Genomic DNA, 21,604 nt, shown 5'->3' on the forward strand with positions numbered 1-21,604 from the left:
AGAAATAAAAAAGAACACAACCCCTGAAGAAAGAAAATGGACTTTTGTATAGCTGCTCATTAAGTGGAATAATTTGTTTTCCTGGTCTTCATTTTTGTCTTCTTTCTAAAAATCTTCATTTCATTAAGCATAGTTAGGGTGCTGTTGCCAACTCTACAGTGCCATATAGCACTATGGGCTGACGGTACTTGACCCCTTCACTATTCCTACTCAATCATACCTGCAGAAGGAGACCACCCAGCCCTGTGCTGCAGAACAATCAGCAACTATGTCTGGTGAGAGCCAGTGCAACAGAAGCCCGTGGTGCTATGATCCCTGGCCAACGGCCATTGCAATGGCTGGGTTCACAAAGCATGACAGCCCACAGTCAAGGTTGAGTAGGGGTTGAAAGTGGATTGTTGTTGTTGAAATGTGGGTTGTTGTGTGAACTGAGCTGCACTAACAAACCATGGTTTGTTAACCACCAACAGCCCACAAAGAAAACCCATGGTTTGTTGTTGGGTTCGAACTGTGGGTTCTTCGTGGTTACTAAGCCATGATTTGTTAGCACAGCTGGGTTCACACAGCACAAGAACCCATGGTTTAACAACAACCCTCACACAACCTATACTCAACTTTGAGTGTGGGTTCTTGTGTTGTGTGAACCCAATCAGTGCATGGGGTTGCATGATCACCGCAGCCCATGAGCTGTTTTAGGGTTATGCAAGGGTTGTTTAACCATCGCAAAAGCCACCCTTGCCAGGCTTACACAACACAATAAGCCATTGCACCTCCCTGCCACAGCTTGAATATTCAAAAGGGTGGCTGGCACATACCACAACCCACCTGGGTTTAAATAAGCTTTAAAAAGCCATGGTGGGCTGTGATGATCATGCAAACATGGTCAGTGTGTCTAGCAGTTCTTGCAGGGCAACTGTGCTGTAGCGTCTCCTTACCCAGCTGTCCCTGGCATTAGCCAGGCTTGGCTGTTTGTACTGATGTGGTAGAGAGGGTCACATCAGTGCAGTGGGAAATGTTTCTGAACTGCACTCTTAAACATCAATGGGGCATTGTAAGAAAGATGGCCACTTCTAGGTTAGAGTTACAGCTAGCCACAAAAATCACCCTGCGTTGTTCGTTACCAGCTTTGACATTTGCTTCTCATGTGGTTTTTAGCATTGCTGAAAATCTTTTTTTTTTTTTAAAGACTGCAAGCATTTTAACGAGTGAAACAACAACATCACATCAGTTGGAAATGTCTTACATTAAGAATTTCTTGAATGTTGTATATATACTGTATTTGAAAGAGCGCTTTGGAAATAGTTTGTACATTATTTCCTAATTTATACATGATTTTTAGTGTTAATATTTCTAACTGTTAATAACAAAATATTTAATGTGTTGTCCATTTTTATGTATTGATGTGGAAACAAAAAGGTGATGCCAGCATTTTGACTTTTTTCATTACCTGTATCATATTTTCTGTTTTGTAATACAGAATGTTTAAACACATTTTAGGTTAAAATGAATTGATTGTGAAGCCAAGTAATGGTACTTTTTCGTATGATGGAAAGACTTTTAAAAGGACTGGTGTAATCATGTTTGAAGTCTGTTTTTATTTGTTTTAATTGCAGGTTTAAGGAAAATGATACATCAGTCACACTCCATTTATAATCTGAAATATTTCAAGTAAAGATCATTGCATGAGAAAAAGTGTTAATGTCAGTTTTCAGAATGTCAGATCTTGATTTTTAAGATCAGATTCTTTAGTTTCTTATTTAGCCAACAGTATCACTAAGAGGCATGACCAGTGAGCATAGAAATGTTGCATTCCCAGAATTTTGAGAATGGCAGCACGGATTCAGATGGCACATTAGTAACCTGTTTGCATGGAGACAATTTAAGATTAATTAATTGATTTGTGTATTCCCTGCCTTTTAGTATTAAAACCTTCCAAAGAACTCTCATTATGAATAAAAACAATAGTAAAGAACAACTGAAAGTAAATCATAGAATATACAAGCAGAAGATATTAAAAACAGTATGTAGGAGTCAACATAGAGATAAGACTTACTTGCAGAAGGTCTTGCAGGACAAAACGTTCTTACGAGCGATGTCTAAAGACAGTGTGTTGAATTTCCCTGGGGAGGGAATTCCACAGCTATGGAGTCACCCTTGACAAGGCCCTACTACTGGCTGGTGCCTGCCAAAATGATCTTCCTTTCGGACAGGCCAGACAGCAGGGTCTGCAAAGCCAATCTTAGAGCTCAGGTAGGTTCATGTGGATATGAGCAATCCTTCAGATCATCTGGTTTGAAGCCTTTTAGGGCTTTAAATGTCAATAATGGCACTTTAAATTGAGCCTGAAAACATTGGTAACGAGCATAAGTGATGTAGGATCCGTTTAATATGAACCGACTAATTTGTTCCAACCAGCTTCCTGGGTCTCACGTTCTGGACACTCAATTCCAAACTCATTTTAAAGGCAGATCCACCTAGAGTGTATTACAGTAGTCCAACTTGAATGTAATCAGTGCATGAGTGATTGAAGCTGCTTGTTGTTTATTTGGTCAGTCGCTTCCGACTCTTTGTGACTTCATGGACCAGCCCACACAAGAGCTTCCCGCCAGCTGTTGCCACCCCCAGTTCCCCCAAGGTCGAGTCCGTCACCTCCAGAATATCATCCATCCATCTTGCCCTTGGTCGGCCCCTCTTCCTTTTGCCTTCCATTTTCCCTAGCATCAGCATCTTCTCCAGGGTATCCTGACTTCTCATGATGTGGCCAAAGTACTTCAGTTTTGCCTTTAATATCATTCCCTCAAGTGAGCAGTCTGGCTTTATTTCCTGGAGGATGGACTGGTTCGATCTTCTTGCAGTCCAAGGCACTCTCAGAATTTTCCTCTAGCACCACAGTTCAAAAGCATCTATCTTCCTTCGCTCAGCCTTCCTTATGGTCCAGCTCTCACAGCCATAAGTTACTATGGGGAATACCATTGCTTTAACTATGTGGACCTTTGTTGTCAGTGTGATGTCTTTGCTCTTCACTATTTTATCAAGATTTGTCATTGCTGTCCTCCCAAGAAGTAAATGTCTTCTGATTTCCTGGCTGCAGTCAGCATCTGCAGTAATCTTTGCGCCTAGAAAGACAAAGTCTGTCACTGTCTCCACGTTTTCTCCCTCTATTTGGCAGTTATCAATCAAGCTGGTTGCCATACTCTTGGGTTTTTTTGAGGTTTAACTGCAACCCAGCTTTTGCACTTTCTTCTTTCACCTTCGTCATGAGGTTCCTCAGCTCCTCCTCGCTTTCAGCCATCAAAGTGGTATCATCTGCATATCTGAGATTAATATTTCTTCCAGCGATTTTGAACTCCAGCCTTGGCTTCATCAAGCTCAGCACGTCGCATGATGTGTTCTGCGTACAGGTTGAATAGGTAGGGTGAGAGTATACAACCCTGCCGTACTCCTTTCCCAATCTTAAACCAGTCCGTTGTTCCGTGGTCTGTTCTTACCGTTGCTACTTGGTGGTTATACAGATTCCTCAGGAGGCAGACAAGATGACTTGGTATCCCCATCCCACCAAGAACTTGCCACAATTTGTTATGACCCACACAGTCAAAGGCTTTAGAATACTCAATAAAACAGAAATAGATGTTTTTCTGAAACTCCCTGGCTTTCTCCATTATCCAGCGGATATTGGCAATTTGGTCTCTCGTTCCTCTGCCTTTTCTAAACCCAGCTTGTACATCTGGCAATTCTCGTTCCATGAATTGCTGGAGTCTACCTTGCAAGATCTTGAGCATTACCTTACTGGCATGTGAAATAGGTGCCACTGTTCGATAGTTGGAACATTCTTTGGTGCTTCCCTTTTTTGGTATGGGGATATAAGTTGATCTTTTCCAAACTGTTGGCCATTCTTGTGTTTTCCAAATTTGCTGGCATATGGCATGCATCACCTTGACAGCATCATCTTGCAAGATTTTAAACAGTTCAGCTGGGATACCGTCATCTCCTGCTGCCTTGTTATTAGCAATGCTTCTTAAGGCCCATTCAACCTCACTCTTCAGGATGTCTGGCTCTAGCTCACTGACCACACCGTCAAATCTATCCCCGATATTATTATCCTTCCTATACAGATCTTCCGTATATTCTTGCCACCTTTTCTTGACCTCTTCTGCTTCTGTTAGGTCCTTACCATCTTTGGTTTTGATCATACCCATTTTTGCCTGGAATTTACCGCCGATGTTTCTAATTTTCTGGAAGAGGTCTCTTGTCCTTCTGCACATTGCTTGTTTAAAAAGAATTCCTTATCTCTTCTGGCTAACCTCTGGAATTTTGCATTTAATTGGGCATATCTCCCCCTATCACTGTTGCCTTTTGCTTTCCTTCTTTCTTGGGCTGCTTCCAGTGTCTCTGAAGACAGCCATCTTGCCTTCTTGGTTTTCTTTTTCTTTGGGATGTTTTTTGTTGCCGCCTCCTGAACAATGTTGCGAACTTCTGTCCATAGTTCTTCCGGGACCCTATGTACTAAATCTAGTCCCTTAAATCTATTCCTCACCTCCACTGCATATTCATGAGGAATATTCGTGATCTCATATCTAACTGATCTGTGGGTCTTCCCTATTCTCTTTAGTCTGATTCTAAATTGTGCAATAAGAAGTTCATGATCTGAACTACAATCAGCTCCAGGTCTTGTTTTTACTGACTGCATAGATGTCCGCCACCTTTGGCTACAAAGGATGTAGTCAATCTGATTTCGGTGTTGACCGTCTGGTGAAGTCCATGTATAAAGTCGTCTCTTAGGTTGTTGGAAGAGAGTGTTTGTTATGCACAGTGAGTTGTCTTGGCAAAATTCTATCAGCCTATGTCCTGCTTCATTCTGTTCTCCCAGACCATGCTTGCCTGTAATTCCAGGTGTCGTTTGACTACCCACCGTAGCATTCCAGTCTCCTGTAATGAAAATAACATCTTTTTTTGGCGTACTATCCAGTAGGTGCTGCAGATCCTCATAGAACTGATCTACTTCTGCTTCTTCAGCATCTGTGGTTGGGGTGTATATTTGGATCACTGTGATATTAAATGGCTTACCCTGAATTCGAATTGAGATCATTCTGTCATTTTTTGGATTGTACCCAAGCACTGCTTTAGCCACTTTATTATGAATTATGAAGGCTACTCCATTTCTTCTGTGGTCCTCTTGTCCACAGTAGTAGATCTGGTGGTCATTTGATGTGAAGTGGCCCATGCCAATCCATTTCAGTTCACTGACACCCAAAATGTCTATATTTAATTTTGACATCTCCCCAATAACCACATCCAATTTGCCCTGGCTCATAGATCTTACATTCCAGGTTCCTATGGTGTGTTGATCTTTAGAACATCGGATTCGTCATTCACCACCAGCACCATCGGCTGCTAGCCATCCTTTCGGCTTTGAGCTAGCTGCGTCATCACATCTGGGGCTAGTTGAACTTATCCTCTGTTCCTCCCCAGTAGCATTTTGACCATCTTCCGACCTGGGAGTCCCATCTTCCGATGGAATACCGACATATCTCTGGTTGTACTGAGCCATTTAGTTTTCATGGCAAGAATACTGGGGTGGGGTGCCGTTTCCTTCCCCAGGGATCATATTTAGTCTGACCTCTCTGCCATGTCCTTCCCATCTTGGGTGTCCCTTCACGGTTTAGCTCATGACGTCATTGAGGTGCTCCAGCTCCAGCACGACAAGGTAACAATCTCCTTTGCTGAAGATTGAAGCTAGATCTACACTTTTCTGATAGGGTCAAAATTAGCGAAACAATTGGGCCTTGAAGCTGGTAAAAGGTACATCTGGCCACTGACACTACCTGTGCACCTAGAGATAGTGCTGGGTTCAGAAGAACGCCCATACTTGGTTCTTCAGAGGGAATGCCACCCTGCCCAGAACAGATTGAATACCTCCGCCCACATCAAGAGAATTCTCAACCAACAGCATCTCCATTTTGTCTGGAATAAGTTTCAGCTTGTTTGCCCTCATCTATGTCAGAACTGCCCCTGAATTCAGAGTTTCCACAGCCTCCCTGGGATTTGTATTGAAAATTAAAGATAGAGCTGAGTAATAACAGCATACTGATGATATCTCTGGATGACCTGTCTCCCCAGTTTCATGTAAATGTTAAAGAGCATGGGGGACAAGCTGGAACCTTGAGGTACCCCATATGCCAAAGGCCATAGGGTAGAACAGTAGCCCCACCACACTTCCTGGACACATTCTTCCAGAAAAGACCAGACCAGTGCTCCCAAGTATATGTCAAGTCAATCCAGAAGGATTCCATGGTCAATTGTATATTAAAGCCGGTGAGAAACTGAGAATCAGCAGGGTTGAAGATTGCTTCAGACATGACATTTCCCGCTTGGACAGAATTTGCAAGTAGAAGAAATTGGTAAGCCATGCATAAACCAACATGTCTTCGGGTGCAAGTAGATGAGATGGCAATCACAATTGTATCTCCTGAATTTTTTTTTTTTTAATTCTAACGCAGCTGCGAGGGCGGGAAGAAAGCCTCAGTTAGGAAAGTGTGTGTGGTGCTGAGGGATTAAATATTTCCCCCTGTGCTCTTTCTCTGTTGAAATCTCCCTTTACTCTTTCTCCCCTCTGCTTCCCTGTAGTTGTGGACTTGCCAAGTTTGCACCGCATCTCGGTCCATTCCCTACTCCAGGGGTCCCCAACATTTTTGGACCAGTGGGCACATCTGGGAATTTGAGAAACTGCTGTGGGCAGCACCACAAAATGGCTCCCACAGAGGATATGGCCAGTCACATAATGGATGCCCTGCGGGCCTGGCTAGTCAAAAGTGAGCTAAAAGTGTGTGTGTGTGTGTGTGTGTGTGTGTGTGTGTGTGTGTACAAATAGTGAGGCTAGAGGCTGGGAGGGAGGAAGAAACAGCAAGGTAGACGGGACAGAAAGAGCAAAACCGGGAGGGGGAGAAACAGCAAAGTAAAGAGGTGGGGAGAAAAATAACAAAGCTAGAGGCTGGAAGGGAGGAGGAAACAGGTAGACAAAGGGGTAGAGAAAGAGCAAGTCTAGAGGCCAAGAGGGGGAGAAACAGTGAGCTAAAGAGGTGGGGGAATAGAAACAGTTTGGCTAGAAAGGGAAAGAAAGAACTGCCATAACATTTTCCAAGGTTTTTTTCTTTCTTTCTTTTTAATTGGGCAAAGAGTGGAGAGATTTGTGAGCGCCCCTGAAGGTTCGTGCAGGCACTTTGTTGGGGACCCCTGCCCTACTCTTTCCAGTTGCCGTTTTGCCATCATCTATATCCCTGATAGCTGTAGCCCAGCTCTTTTAAATCAATTGCTTATTAGTGGCCCCATCCTACCACACCCCACTTCTACCAGCTTGGCTTCAGTCCCAAAGCATGATCTGATGTCGCATGATTTAGCCACCTTGACAAAGCTAAGCAGGTTCAGGCCTAGTCAGTGTCTGGATGACAGACTGTCTGGAAAGTTTGGTGTATGCTGCTTTGAGCTCCGTGGTGGAAGAAAGATGGGATATAAATGTACTAAGTAAAATAAATTTGCCCAGCTTCAGGTTGGCCAGTGACTTCAAGGTGCCCATGTCTAATGTCATCAGCAGGTACCAACACCCACAGCTGTTCCAGATCAGCATCAGTGCAGTGGGCTGGGATGATGGTTGACAGCAATGGTTGAAAATGCTGATGTCAGCCTCTTCCATTATCCATTTTAAGGTAGCCATGTAGAAAGCAAGTGAGAGATGTGCGGAATATAGGAGAGGGGGAGGTGCATGCATTGGAGCAGACCGGAATTTTACATCTGCCTGTATTTGCATCCAAAGTGGAAGGATACAGTGTGTGTGTGTGTGTGTGTGTATGTGTGTAGACTGATGTAGATGTTGTTTACATTGGCAGGATTGGGGGGGGGCTGTTTGGCATGTGACAAGGTTTTGGAGAGCAAGCAGTGACATTTATTTTATCATCACTCCCTCTAATAGTGAAGTCAGGTGGGGCGTGCTGATGGCTATGTAGCCAAAAGAAGGACGAGAAGCAAAAGGGTATTATCAGCATACTTGGAGAAACCCCAAGGTCTGCGGTACTACAAGCATGAAAGAAAGAAAGAAAGAAAGAAAGAAAGAAAGAAAGAAAGAAAGAAAAATAAAGTGAAAATTGGGGGGTGGGAGTGGAATGCCCTGCTTAAAAGGAAAGGTTGAAGCTCTGAACCTGAACTCTCCCTTTAGGAGGAGAAGACACACTGCAACGCTGTGTTGCAAGTCTTACTTGTTTTCTATTTTTAAGTATATTTTGCTTCTTACCACTTTGTTAGCCACCCTAGGAATATGCATTTATGTTGAAGGTGCAAGATATACATTATAAACAAACAAACAAACAAACAAACGTGAGTAGGGGGTTTAGATGGTGGGATCTGAAAGTTGCTGGAGGGCTCAGAGCCTACTGGGAAGAGGGTGACACTTAGTGGTCACTGGTGGTGCTGGTAAAGACATTTAGGAACCAACATGTGTACTGATGTGACATTTGGAATGGGTGGAAAATATTTTTAACACTTCAATACTACCCTAATCAAAGTAAACAATTTTTGGTGAAAATATTTGGACATGGAGCATTTCTGGGGGGCAGTGGGGAACCTTTGGCTCATTTAAGCCTGACACTCCCATTCTATAACAGTCATTACCTGAATGGACCCTGCAACAAAATATTACAATATAGAATGGTCCTGTTCAGTGCTCCAGCCAGTCATGCCCTCACAGAATATTTCATTCCACCCCCCACCCCTGCAACAAACTATTATCTAGAACCATTCCAATCTGGATTCATGCACTGGTAACCTCCAGACTAGGCTACTGTAATGCTTTCTATGTGGGGCTGCCCTTGAGCCTGGTTCAGAAGATGCAACTAGTGCAGAATGCTGCAGCAAGGCTGTTGAATATGGTGCCTTGTCATGTGCACATAACATCTGTGCTGAAAGAGCTGCACTGAGGGCCAGTTTGCTACTGACCCAGGTTCAAGGTGGTCTTATTGACACATTAAAGCCCTAAATAACTTAGGACCAGGTTATCTGAAAGATGGTCTCCCCCTACATAGACCTATTAGACCACTACGATCTTTAGGGGAGACCTTGCTGTCTGTGCCTCATCCTACAGAGTCCCATCCAGCAGCAATACAGCAATGGCCTTCTCTGTGGTGGCACCCTCCCCCTGGGATGACTCCCCCCTCTGTGATATGTCAGGCACTGATGATCATGTGCGTTCAGTGATTATTCCCCTGGCTTTTCCCAACCCTTGTCTAAATATTGTTGTGCTTTTATAATGTATTGTTTTATAATTTGTGGCAAACTGCTTCGGGATTTTAAAAATGAAATACAGAAATATTTTTAAATAAAATAATTACAGACACTCAACATTCGGTGGCCACAGAGTACACTCAGTCCTTATTGGTCTGTTTGGAGGTGGGTAGAGGTGCCCCTTAGGTTTAGTTTTCCTAAATATTTCTATTTCTGCAAATGTTGGGATTCCCTCAAGTACACTGATACCTCCCTCTCTGTGGGTGGTGCCTTATTATTATATGTCTGTGTCATTTTCCACTGTGAAGTATACACACAATACATAAATCTGTGATTAATAAAACAGAAAAAAGCAATATAAACCATAAACAGCACAATACAGATAAAAATAAATACCATGAAAACATCTACGAACAGTCTAAGAATCTTGCCTCTACAGCTATCATAACTCAGCACCTGAGTTTTGCTAACAGTGTACATAGAAAATGATGCAATAATAGAGTAAGGCAAAAGATCTCCAAATGTGTACCAAAAAAGAATTACCAATAACGAAATTGGTATGAATTATGTGTTCATAATGATGGTGATGCTTAATGGCATATGAATAGAGCCCTGAAGGCTTCAGAAAAATAGGGGGAACCAGAAAATTGGGGGGATAACCATCCCCCCCAATATATTTTTTCAATACTCCCCCCGCCCAGTTTTCTGGGTTTTCCCCCATGCCTTTTACATCTCTACGTATGAAGCTGCGCCCACTTCTACACGTCAAGGATGCACTGGCGCAGAACAGCAGGCAGCGATCCTAAGCGTGGAGCCACTTCACACACACTGCCGCGCCTCAGCCCACAACAGCCTCCTAACTCCTGTTTCTCCCGCCTCCACCGTCTCCTCAGCCACTCATAGCGCTGCTATTTCTTCCTCCGCCAATCACATTCAATCATGTCGACACGGGCTGGGGTGGGGGCACGAAATACCGCTCCGCTCCAGAGATTGTACATTTGAATCGTTGACCGAGAGGTGCGCATGCGTTCCCACAGCCCTCCTCCTCCTCAACAACTGCTAGGGCCGCGCCTGCGCAATAGGCGCTGCGCGAGGACGAGAAGGGCGGCGGTTGGTGACGTCGTCGGCTCTCCCTCCGCCGCTACCACTTTCTCTTTCTATGCCTCTGTCGCTTTCCTCCCCCTTACTTTGGGCGCGCGGCTGTTACGTCAGAGCGTGTGACGCTTAGCCCACGAGCGGGCAAGGCCTGTCAGAAAATGGCTGCTGTAGGATGAGGCGTGGGGTGGGTGAGATTATTGATTGAAGTGTAATGACATTTATATGCTGCTTTTTAAAGATTTTAAAAGACCCTTTCGATGTCTTATACAGTAGAATTTAAAACGGAAAGAAAATAATATGAAAGTACATAACCTAAAAAAGGGATAAGGGGTGAATGGAGGCGAGGGTGGCGTGGAGAAGGATGGGATGTGAAGGAAGCGAGGTGCGGGAGGGGCACGGGCTGGATGGCGGGCGGGGGAGCCGCTGCCAGAGAGCGGGAAAGCTCGAAGAGAAGCAGAAGGTTGCCCCAGAGCAGCCTTCCCCAACCTGGTGCGCTCCAGATTTGTTGGACCACAAATCCCATGATCCCAGAGCCAGCATGCCTCACTGTGGAATTGTGGGAGTTGTAGTCCAACACTTCTTGGACTCGATGGTCTTACAGGCCCCTTCCAACCCCCCCCCCCCCTTCTATGATTCTATGATCTGAGGGCACCGGATTAGGGAAGGCTGCCATAGAGCGTGTGTCGGGGCGAGGGCGTTATTAACCGTGGCCCGAAGGCACATGATGCAGCAACTGTACCGGAGCTATGCAGGTTTAGGTCAGGTCAGTGTCGTGGGACTCCACCTCCCCTGTCCCCCCCCCCCCCCCCAGTATGCAGCCTTGGGTTGCATGATGGAAGAAGAGCAGGAGATAAATACTTCATAAAGTATATGTAATGCTGATGGGGCTGCTACTGCTCTTGCTGTTATTTTAACATCCATTTAAATTTTCCATTAGCTGTCGTGGATGCTGTGTAGTGAAAATGGCGGGATATAAATGCTTCCATAAACAAATCAAATAAATGCATTCATTTGTGTCTTGTTTAAAATATTTACAGCCTACCTTTCTATCCATTCAGTTGTACAAGGTGACTAATACTATGGAACAATATAATTAAGAACACAATACAATAGCTACATATATAGCTATAGAGAGACTTAGGAGTCCTTCTACTTTATCTCCTCTTGTTGTTCAGTCGCTAAGTCGTGTCCGACTCTTCGTGACCCCATGGACCATAGCATGCCAGGCCTTCCTGTCCTGCGCTCTCTCCCGGAGTGTGCTGAAGTTCACCTTCATTGCATCAGTGATGCTATCTAGCCATCTCATCCTCTGCCATCCCCTTCTCCTTTTGCCTTCAATCTTTCCCAGCATCAGGGTCTTTTCCAGAGAGTTTTCTCTTCGCATTAGGTGGCCAAAATATTTGAGCTTCAGCTTCAGGATCTGTCCTTCCAATGAGCACTCAGGGTTGATTTCCTTTAGGATGGACTGATTTGACCTCCTTGCAGTCCAGGGGACTCGTAAGAGTCTTCTTCAGCACCACAGTTCGAAGGCATCAATTATTCGGCGCTCAGCCTTCCTTATAGTCCAGCTCTCATAGCCATACGTTGCTACTGGGAAAACCATAGCTTTGATTATACGAACCGTTGTTGGCAAGGTGATGTCTCTGCTTCTTACTATGCTGTCTAGGTTTTCCTCCCAAGGAGCAAGCGTCTTTTAATTTCATGGCTACAGTCACCGTCTGCAGTGATCCTGGAGCCCAAGAAAATAAAATCTGTCACTGCCTCCATTTCTTCCCCTTCTATATGCCAGGAAGCGATGGGGCCAGATGCCATGATCTTAGTTTTTTTAATGTTGAGTTTCAAACCAGCTTTTGCACTCTCCTCTTTCACCCTCAACAAGAGGCTCTTTCGATCCTCTTCACTTTCTGCCATTAGGGTGGTATTGTCTGCGTATCTGAGGTTGATAATTCTCCTGGCAACCTTAATTCCAATCTGTGATTCACCCAGCCCGGCGTTTCTCATGTTATACTCTGCATGTAAATTAAACAGGGTGACAATATACAGCCTTGTCGTACTCCTTTCCTAATTTTGAACCAATCGGTTGTTCCATGTCCAGTTCTTACTGTTGCTTCTTGACCCTCGTACAGGTTTCTCAGGAGACAGGTAAGGTGGTCTGGTACCCCCATCTCTTTCAGAATTTGCCAGTGTTTGTTGTGATCCACACAATCAAAGGCTTTAGCGTAGTCAATGAAGCAGAAATAGACATTTTCCTGGAATTCTCTTGCTTTCTCCATGATCCAGCGAATGTTGGCAACTTGATCTCTAGTACCTCTGCCTCTTCGAAACCCAGCTTGTACTTCCGGTAGTTCTCGGTTCACATACTGCTGAAGCCTAGTCTGTAGGATTTTGAGCATAACCTTGCTGGCATGTGAAATGAGCGCAATTGTGCGGTAGTTTGAACACTCTTTGGCGTTGCCCTTCTTTGGAATTGGAATGTAAACTGACCTTTTCCAGTCTTGTGGCCACTGTTGAGTGTTCCAGATTTGTTGGCATATTGAGTGCAGCACTTTAACAGCATCATCTTTTAGGATCTTAAATAGCTCAGCTGGAATACTGTCATCTCCGCTAGCTTTGTTGTTAGTAATGCTTCCTAAGGCCCACTTGACTTCACTCTCTAGGATGTCCGGCTTAAGTTCAGTGACCACGCACTATCATGGCTATCAGGGACATTCAGATCTTTCCTGTATAGTTCTTCTGTGTATTCTTTCCACCTCTTCTTCATCTCATCTGCTTCTGTTAGGTCCCTGCCTTCTTTGTCCTTTATCATGCCCGCCTTTGCACAAAACGTTTCCTTGAGATCTCCGATTTTCTTGAAGAGATCTCTAGTCTTTCCCATTCTGTTGTTTTCCTCGATTTCTTTGCATTGTTCATTTAAGAAGGCCTTCTTGTCTCTCCTTGCTATTCTCTGGAACTCAGCATTCAGTTGGATATATCTTCCCCTTTCTCCCTTGCTTTTCGCTTCCCTTCTTTCCTCAGCTACTTGTAAAGCCTCATCAGACAGCCACTTGGCTTTCTTGCATTCCTTTTTCTTTGGGATGCTGCCTCCTGAACAACGTTACGGACCTCTGTCCATAGTTCCTCAGGCACTCTGTCTATCAGGTCTAATCCCTTAAATCTATTCGTCACCTCCACTGTATATTCATAAGGGATAAGATTTAGGTCATACCTGAATGGTTTAGTGATTTTCCCTACGTTCTTCAATTTAAGCCGAAATTTTGCAAGAAGCAGCTCATGATCTGAGCCACAGTCAGCTCCAGGTCTTGTTTTTACTGACTGTATAGAGCTTCTCCATCTTTGGCAGCAAAGTACATAATCAATCTGATTTCGATATTGACCACCTGTTGATGTCCATGTGTAGAGTCGTCTCTTGTGCTGTTGGAAAAGAGTGTTTGCTATGATCAGCGTGTTCTCTTGGCCAAACTCTATTAGCCTTTGTCCTGCTTCATTTTGTACACCAAGGCCATGCTTGCCTGTTATCCTGGTTATTTCTTGACTTCCCACTTTAGCATTCCAATCCCCTATGATGAAGAGGACATCTTTTTTTGCTGTTAGTTCTAGAAGGTGTTGTAGGTCTTCATAGAACCGATCAACCTCAGCTTCTTCGGCCTCAGTGGTTGGGGCATAGACTTGAATTACTGTGATGTTGAATGGTTTGCCTTGGATTCGTACTGAGATCATTCTATCATTTTTGAGATTGTACCCCAGTACTGCTTTTCCCACCCTTTTGTTGACTATGAGTGCTACTCCATTTCTTCTAAGGGATTCTTGCCCACAGTAGTAGATATGATGGTCACCTGAACTAAATTCGCCCATGCTTGTCCACTTTAGTTCGCTGATTCCCAAGATGTCAGTGTTCAAACTTGCCATCTCATGTTTGACCACCTCCAGCTTGATTCATTGATCTTACATTCCGGGTATTGTTCTTTACAGCGTTGGACTTTCTTTTCACCACCAGACACATCCACAGCTGAGTGTCCTTTTGGCTTCGGCCCAGCCGCTTCCCTCTTTCTGGCGCTACTTGGAAATTCCCTCTGCTCTTCCCCAGTAGTATATTGGACACCTTCTGACCTGAGGGGCTCATCTTCCGGCGTCATATCTTTTAGCCTTGTGATATGTTCCATGGGGTTTTCTTGGCAAGAATACAAGAGTGGGTTGCCATTTCCTTCTCCGGTGGACCACATTTTGTCAGCCCGTTTGCCACAACAAGGCAGTGATCCATGAAGGGGTTATCTCCTCTAAGCAAGTATAAAACTGATATTTGTGTATGGGTGCTGACACTTTTTTTTTTTTTTGAACAGTGAGATTAAATTGTAAGCTCCTTGTGGCAGGAGCCTATCTCATTTTCTTTTAGAGTTCATGTTTTACTGTGACATGCTGCTTACATCTATAGTGCTATATAATAATAATAATAATAGTGAAGCACAGTGTTTGAGAGGTCTCACCTATTGAAAATAAGTCTAGGGAGTAACTTCTAGCTGAACATGAAAAGTAGTATTGAGTCCTGAATGTGCACAGCAACCTACCTGAATATGTACATAGTTCCGCTCCCTGTTTTCTTTCAGATCCCTCTTCAAAACTCACCTGTTATAAAAACCCTTTAGCTTAATCATGTACAGAGCAATCCTATACATGTTTATTCAGAAGTAAATTCCATTAAGTTCAATGGCGTTTACTCTCAGGTTAGTGTTTATAAGATTGCAGCCTGTAATGCACCATATGTGATGATAGTACACACATGGTATGAATGAATAATAATGGCGGCTGGGTGAGGACGGGAGACCTAGAGCATTTCTCCAATGTTTTATTGCACACTCGTGATTGGTCATTCACAGAAGTTTGTGGGTTCTTTACACAACGTTATCTAACTCCAGGGCGTCTCCTGCACTTTCTGACCTTTATCCTACTTTTTAAAAGATCGGAGATAACCTGATAGGGAACGTTAATCCAATATATCAGCAGTGTGTAATAACGGAGTTGTGCTGTAACCACAGCGCCATCTAGTGGCTGTAAAATGAAACATAGAGAACTTGCTGAGAAAGACAGCCCTGGAAAGCAGCCCGTGTAGGGAGCCGATCTTAATCCTGCAAAGAATCCGGAAGCAGAAGCCCCAATAAGATGTGGGATAAAAAGCCTGGTGTGGTGAAGCCCATAATGGGTGAATATCTAAGGAAGGAAGGGATGGACAGCTAATAGGCTGAGTTGCAAATGTATTGAACGCTGTAAAATCATAGGGATGAATGCTGTGTAAACCTGTCAAGCTGCAATCCTGTAGCACCCATTGAACTCCCAATAGAACTGACTTCACACATTCCATTTTAGGGGTACACCTAATTTTTTGTAAATGTACCTGAAAACATAAAAGTGTTACCGTGACAAAAATGAGTTTGCAAATATATGCATCATACTTACACTCTAGGGTTCTTTAACACATTAGTGAATAGCTTTGTTATTAATTAATGCTCCAGAAGAAGCGGAAGTCAATCCTTTCTCCCTAACAAGAATACTTGTATTTTACTCCTGTTTAGAAAAAGTATGTGTCTTTGGTTTTTTTTGTAGGTGTACCAAAACATCATAGGTGTACATCTGAATAATGTAATCTGTAATAATGTAATGTAATAATGTAAACCTAAAGGATCAGGTTCGTAGTTTGGGGGTGCTCTTGGATCCAGAACTGTCACTTGAGGCACAGGTGAACTCAGTGGCACGGAGCACTTTTTATCAGCTTAGGCTGGTATACCAACTACGCCCTTATCTGGACAGAGATAGCCTAGCTACAGTTATCCATGCTCTGATAACTTCTCATCTGGATTACTGCAATGCGTTATATGTGGGGCTGCCTTTGAAAACGGTCCGGAAACTTCAGCTGGTCCAAAATAGGGCAGCAAGATTGTTAACAGGGACTGGCCTGCGAGCTCATATTACGCCAGTACTTTTCCAGCTGCACTGGCTGCCAGTCCATTTCCGGGCCCGATTCAAAGTGCTGGTGTTAACATTCAAAGCCCTTAACGGCTTGGGGCCAGGTTACCTGAAGGATCGCCTCCTCCCATATGTGCCTGCCCAGACCTTAAGATCATCATCAGCGGCCCTTCTCCGTGAGCCCCTGCCAAAGGAAGTGAGGCGGGTGGCTACTAGGAGGAGGGCTTTTTCTGTTGTGGCACCCCGGCTCTGGAATGAGCTACCTAGTGAGGTTCGCCTGGTGCCTACATTGTACTCCTTTCGGCGCCAGGTGAAGACCTTTTTATTTTCCCAGGCATTTTAGCATTTTAGCTTTCTAAATTTTTATCTTTGCTGTTTTAAATCTGTATTTTAAACTCCTGTACTGCTGCTAGGTTTTATTGTGGTTGTATTGTTATATTGTGGTTTTAATGTTCTATATATTTTAAATTGTTTTATTGTGTGTTTGGTTTTAATTTTTGTGAACCGCCCAGAGAGCTTCGGCTATTGGGCGGTATAGAAATGAAATAAATAAATAAATAAATAAATAAAATCTGTGAATCAACAGCTACTCATCAGAAAACTGGGATTTGTTGTGGCTCCCTATGAAGTGCACACATGCTGGAAAACCTGTGCTCACCTCCACATAATGTGTGCACCTTGTGCTCTGTGATAACTAGTCCAGACTAACCTGGATTAGAACCCTGTTTAGCCATAAAACATCTGTTGATGCTATGGGAAAAACCCAGTTCCTGACACTGAATATAGCTGGATGATCAAAAATCTATTAATGGACAACTAATCTTATGTTTTTGAATTTTTGTGCTCCCAAAAGTGCTGTGAATCCAGAGAACAGTGAGTGAAGTTCCATGCTGCATCCTTGTGCCCCCCCTCCCCAAAAGCCATTTCTGAGGGTTGTACAGAATGGTGTGCAATGTAGCATGGGATTCTAAAACTGAGCGGGGGGAGCAGGGGAGAAATAAGCAGAAATTGAAGGATCTTCCCCCTTCTATGAGCAGAAGAGGCTGTCTGGATCCAAGTCACTGCTGTTAAGGAGGGTTAGTTGGGCTGTGTGATAGGCATATTGGACTGGCATAAAGATGGAAGGTGCAATGATGGGTTTTTGTGAGGGGATTCTCTCATCTCCCTGAAGATTGATGACCAGTATTAGATGGGATTGGCTTTTGATTAGGATGTGCCAGTAAGAACAAGACTGATGAGTACAGTAACAATGATGAGAGAAGGTACTGAGGATCGACTCACATAGTGGATTGTCTTATGCTGAGATTGCGGTGAATCAGTCATGTGATTGCTTCATATCTCACTTTTTCAACTCGGCCAGATTTACTATGCTTCTGAAAATTAGGTGATAACACAGTGGATGAGCTGACTAGGAGACAGAATGTAGAGCAGTAGCTAGGAGCCTGAGCTGTGAACCAGCCTGAAATCTCACCTTAGTAAGGAAATCACTCTGTGGCCTTAGGAAAGTTCCTTTCTCTCTCAGCCCCCTTCCCCCAGTCTGTAATTTGGGGATAGAGTATTTTATTGATTAGAAACACTTCTATCCTGCCTTTCTTCCTCAATTTGAGTCACCCAAGGTGGGATATAATCATACTAGCCTACTTTGCAGGGTTGTGAGGACTCCAGAGATAATGTATCTTAAGCACTTAGAGTGCTTAGTAAAAGCATTATATAAATACTAATTATTTATTTATAAAATACCTTTCCATATGATGGGATATGTGGGTGTTGTGCATTGCATGGAATCCTTTTGAGTTGTAACATGCCTGTGTGAACTCCGCACACTGTGACATCTTGCACACTGATAGTATCCCTGCCATACCACTTTGGGGAGCTTGTTTGCTTGTTTGACATTGTATTACAATGTCCCTAAGTGCAGCACTTTCCTTTTGCCCATAGGACTGAATGGCAAGTATTCACTTATATGGAAAAAAAGTAAAGGGATATACTTAGCCCACACCATTGAGTGAAGCGCTCTCCCTGGTGAGCCCACAATTGCAAATCGAGCTTTTCCGTTCATCACCCTATTATGGGCTCTGTTTCTTGGGCACGCTGGAAACTGACAGAATGTCGGGAAACTGACTTTTATACCCTAGAACAGGAAGTAACCAGACAGCTGTTTCACCACTTACCAAAGTCTGACTGTGCTAAACCCATGTACTTAGCGTGACAGTTCGATCTTGCAAATGTGTTCTGAGTGGGATGACAAGGGTTAGCGTTTGAATGAATGAGGTACCTTTATTGTGTACATAGAATGGCAGGCCTAATTTGGGGGAGTTCTGGAATAGAAAGAGCATTTGTGAGAATGCTCTTGTGAGGGCAGCAATTCATCAAAGTTAAGTGTGCTTGAATTTCTAGCCCTTTTGCAACAACAGCAAATCAGAAATAGGAGCAGCTGTGCATGATTAGTCTTTTTCAAGAAGGAATTTGTGCTCAGTTTTGTTACAACCATGATTCTCGTATTCTTGATGTGTGCTGTTTTGGTATGTCTTAATTACCTCACTCTCCACATCACTTTTTTTTCCTTCTAGGCAAATATGCTACAAATAGCTGTCAGAGCTTGGCTGGAAAGCCAGTGGAGACTGGCAAATTCACATATACAGAGTTGCCTATTGCAAAAGCAACTTAAAAGCTGGCACAGGAATCTTAGCACAAGCTACGCAAGGTGTTCGAAGTCTCGACGGCTTGGACATAAAAGAAACATTTCAGAAAAGAAGCTGGTAAGGTCTAAACAAATGTTCAGTTTAGCCGTAAATAATATGTAAACTATGTGTCACTGAAAGACTCTTCTTGTCTTTTAACTGCCTTTGGAGTTCCCATGCTTCCACTTTCCTGTAATACCGATTTAAGATAATTCCCCCCCTTCCCAATTGAATTAAGTTTTATAATTAAGCATTTGACAAGATGCAGGGATTTTTCTTTCTCACATTCTGTTTATGCAATGGTTGCAGATACGTGAGCCACAAATACTGACTTGAACATTCTTATCAATCCATACTTTTTTTCCTTATGATTTTCTTTCAATAGTTCTGTTGCATGCAAGTGTTTGCAGGATGCAGATCTCCAGGGTGATATGGTTATAGAAGGAATCCCGTACACAGATTGACTAAGACAGCAATCCTGTGGTCCCTGGGAGAGCATCCCAGGGACCATAGGATTGCTCATAAAATCCTTCAGAGGTCAGAGACCACACCCCAACCTCAGAAGGGTAAATCGGAGATCTGCCGCCTTGGAGCCAGCATGGAGAGAACTGTGCTAGCTGCCTCTCCAAGGTCAAAAATTTGACCTTGGAGAGGGGGAAGAGGGGGTGTTCCAGTGAGTGGGGAGGGGAGAAGACTGGAGAGGCCAGGATACAAGTTATCCTGACCCTCTTCCAGCCTCCTTCCCTCCTGCTCTGAAGCACCCTCGCTAGACAGGCTAAAAAGGCCGTCTAGCACAATCTGTAGGGCAGGAGGATGGGGAGGTGACAATCACCTGTGCTGCTGCTCCTGCCCTGCATTGAATGATTGGATGCTTCCGATTTCAGGGGCTTCTGATCACCAAGGGCATAATCAATACGATGTGTCCTAAGGCTGCAATCCTATGCCCACTTACAAATATGTCCCTTTGAATTTTGATGGAGCTTTCCTCTGAGGTAAACATGAATAGGATCGAGCTGTATATTGCCATTGCTTCTTTATTAAATTCATACCCCATCCTTCCTCCCCAGAACTCAGGGTAGCATACATGTTTTTTTCCCCCCAATTTCTGTCTTCACAACAATTTCATGAGAGAGTTTAGGCTGGGGAATGATGGCTGGCCTAAGTGCAACCAGTTGGCCAATGGTTGAGCCACTGGGAAAGACTGAAGGCAAAAGGAGAAGGGGACGGCAGAGGATGAGATGGCTAGATAGCATCACCGATGCAATGAATATGAACTTGAGCACACTCCGGGAGAGAGCGCAGGACAGGAAGGCCTGGCGTGCTATGGTCCATGGGGTCACGAAGAGTCGGACACGACTGAACAACAACAACAATGGCCCCAATGTCACTAGATATTAGCTATTTTTATAGTGTTATTACGCCTGTTGATTGATTTTCAGTTTCTTGAATATGCACTAGATTTACCAGGCTCACTAATCTTTAGCTTTTGCTGTGTTGCATGTCTCTACTAGTTAATCCTTCTATTTGTTTCTCTAGGTGACTGTGTGTATTCAACAATACTATGCAGTGACATTCAGAGTGTAATTGGCCATGTCAATTTCATCAATGAAAGAAAAAAACTGTAGATTTACATGGCCGGTTTGTGTTGCAAATGCAGGTGTTCCAGCCTTTTTCCCCCCTTCAAGGAGACTTTTCAGTTATCTGACGGTGGATGGTCATCTGCATCCTGCTTTTGTAAATGAAGGAACCCCTGGCCAGACTGTGATCCAGCCCATCTCCAGGACTCTATCTGTCTAGTCTGGATTGGCTCACAATCTGAAAGTGTGATCAGTAATTCAGAATACAGAGTACCTGTGGGCATCTGTTCTGAAGTGAAAGAAGTCACTTTGTAGGGGGAAATAATGGTTGTAGAAAACCCCACTGTGACAACAGAGGGGTCTCTTATTGAATATACTTCTCTGTGTGCTAGTGATTGCAAGTTGTTGGCTATGTAAGTCCTTATGGCTAAATGAACATAGAAAAGGCAGGCATTTCTTGTGCTCTTTGTAAGTAATACAGAGCAGTTTGCTGCTTTAACCACTTGGTGACGCTATGCAAATTTGGAAAAGGCTATGTTGCTTCAGTACTACTATCACAGTTAAGTACACAGCTGCTCATCTGCATTTTGTTCATGCACTAAGCCTGTATTACTTTCAGTATCCAAGGTGGACCTTTCTCAGCAGCATTTTTGTAAGTGGTTATGTGACAAACAGTGCCCTTCCAGCTGTTTGAGCTTTAAAAAATAAATTGGAGTCCTTTGGTGTTATTGTAAGACTAGGCTATTGCCATAAATTGTGCATTGATTTGAAGATTATCGTGTTTTTTTAAAGCTCTGAGAACATAGCAATTAATTTGGCTATATTAGAGCAAATAGAAGAGATGACAGTGAAATCAAGAATTAATTGGGTATGAATTCTCATTGTATTTGCTAGGCCAATGAGATTGCTGTTGGGATTGCTAGTGAACTTTGTTTCTCTCCTTCTTTCAGGAGACACAAAATATTAGATAAATATTTTCTTTAAATGCTGATTACTCTTTTTACATGGTGAGACTTGAGTTGATTC

At 43.6% G+C, this 21,604-nt stretch overlaps 1 protein-coding gene across 1 annotated transcript in view; it reads left to right on the top strand.

Moving 5' to 3' along the window:
• The first annotated feature begins 10,498 nt into the window (after window positions 1–10,498).
• The window catches only part of MTG2 (mitochondrial ribosome associated GTPase 2), a 31,340-nt gene continuing 20,234 nt past the window's right edge, over window positions 10,499–21,604 (top strand). Inside the window, exons 1-2 of the mRNA XM_084854326.1 lie at window positions 10,499–10,549; window positions 18,891–19,079. Coding sequence (XP_084710452.1) covers window positions 10,538–10,549; window positions 18,891–19,079 — 201 coding nt within the window. The 5' untranslated portion in view covers window positions 10,499–10,537. The remainder of the gene's footprint in view (window positions 10,550–18,890; window positions 19,080–21,604) is intronic.

Source organism: Heloderma suspectum, chromosome 4 (genome assembly GCF_057233095.1).
Source record: "Heloderma suspectum isolate Gila_16-S chromosome 4, 16-S_ref, whole genome shotgun sequence".
NCBI classification, from domain to species: domain Eukaryota; kingdom Metazoa; phylum Chordata; class Lepidosauria; order Squamata; family Helodermatidae; genus Heloderma; species Heloderma suspectum.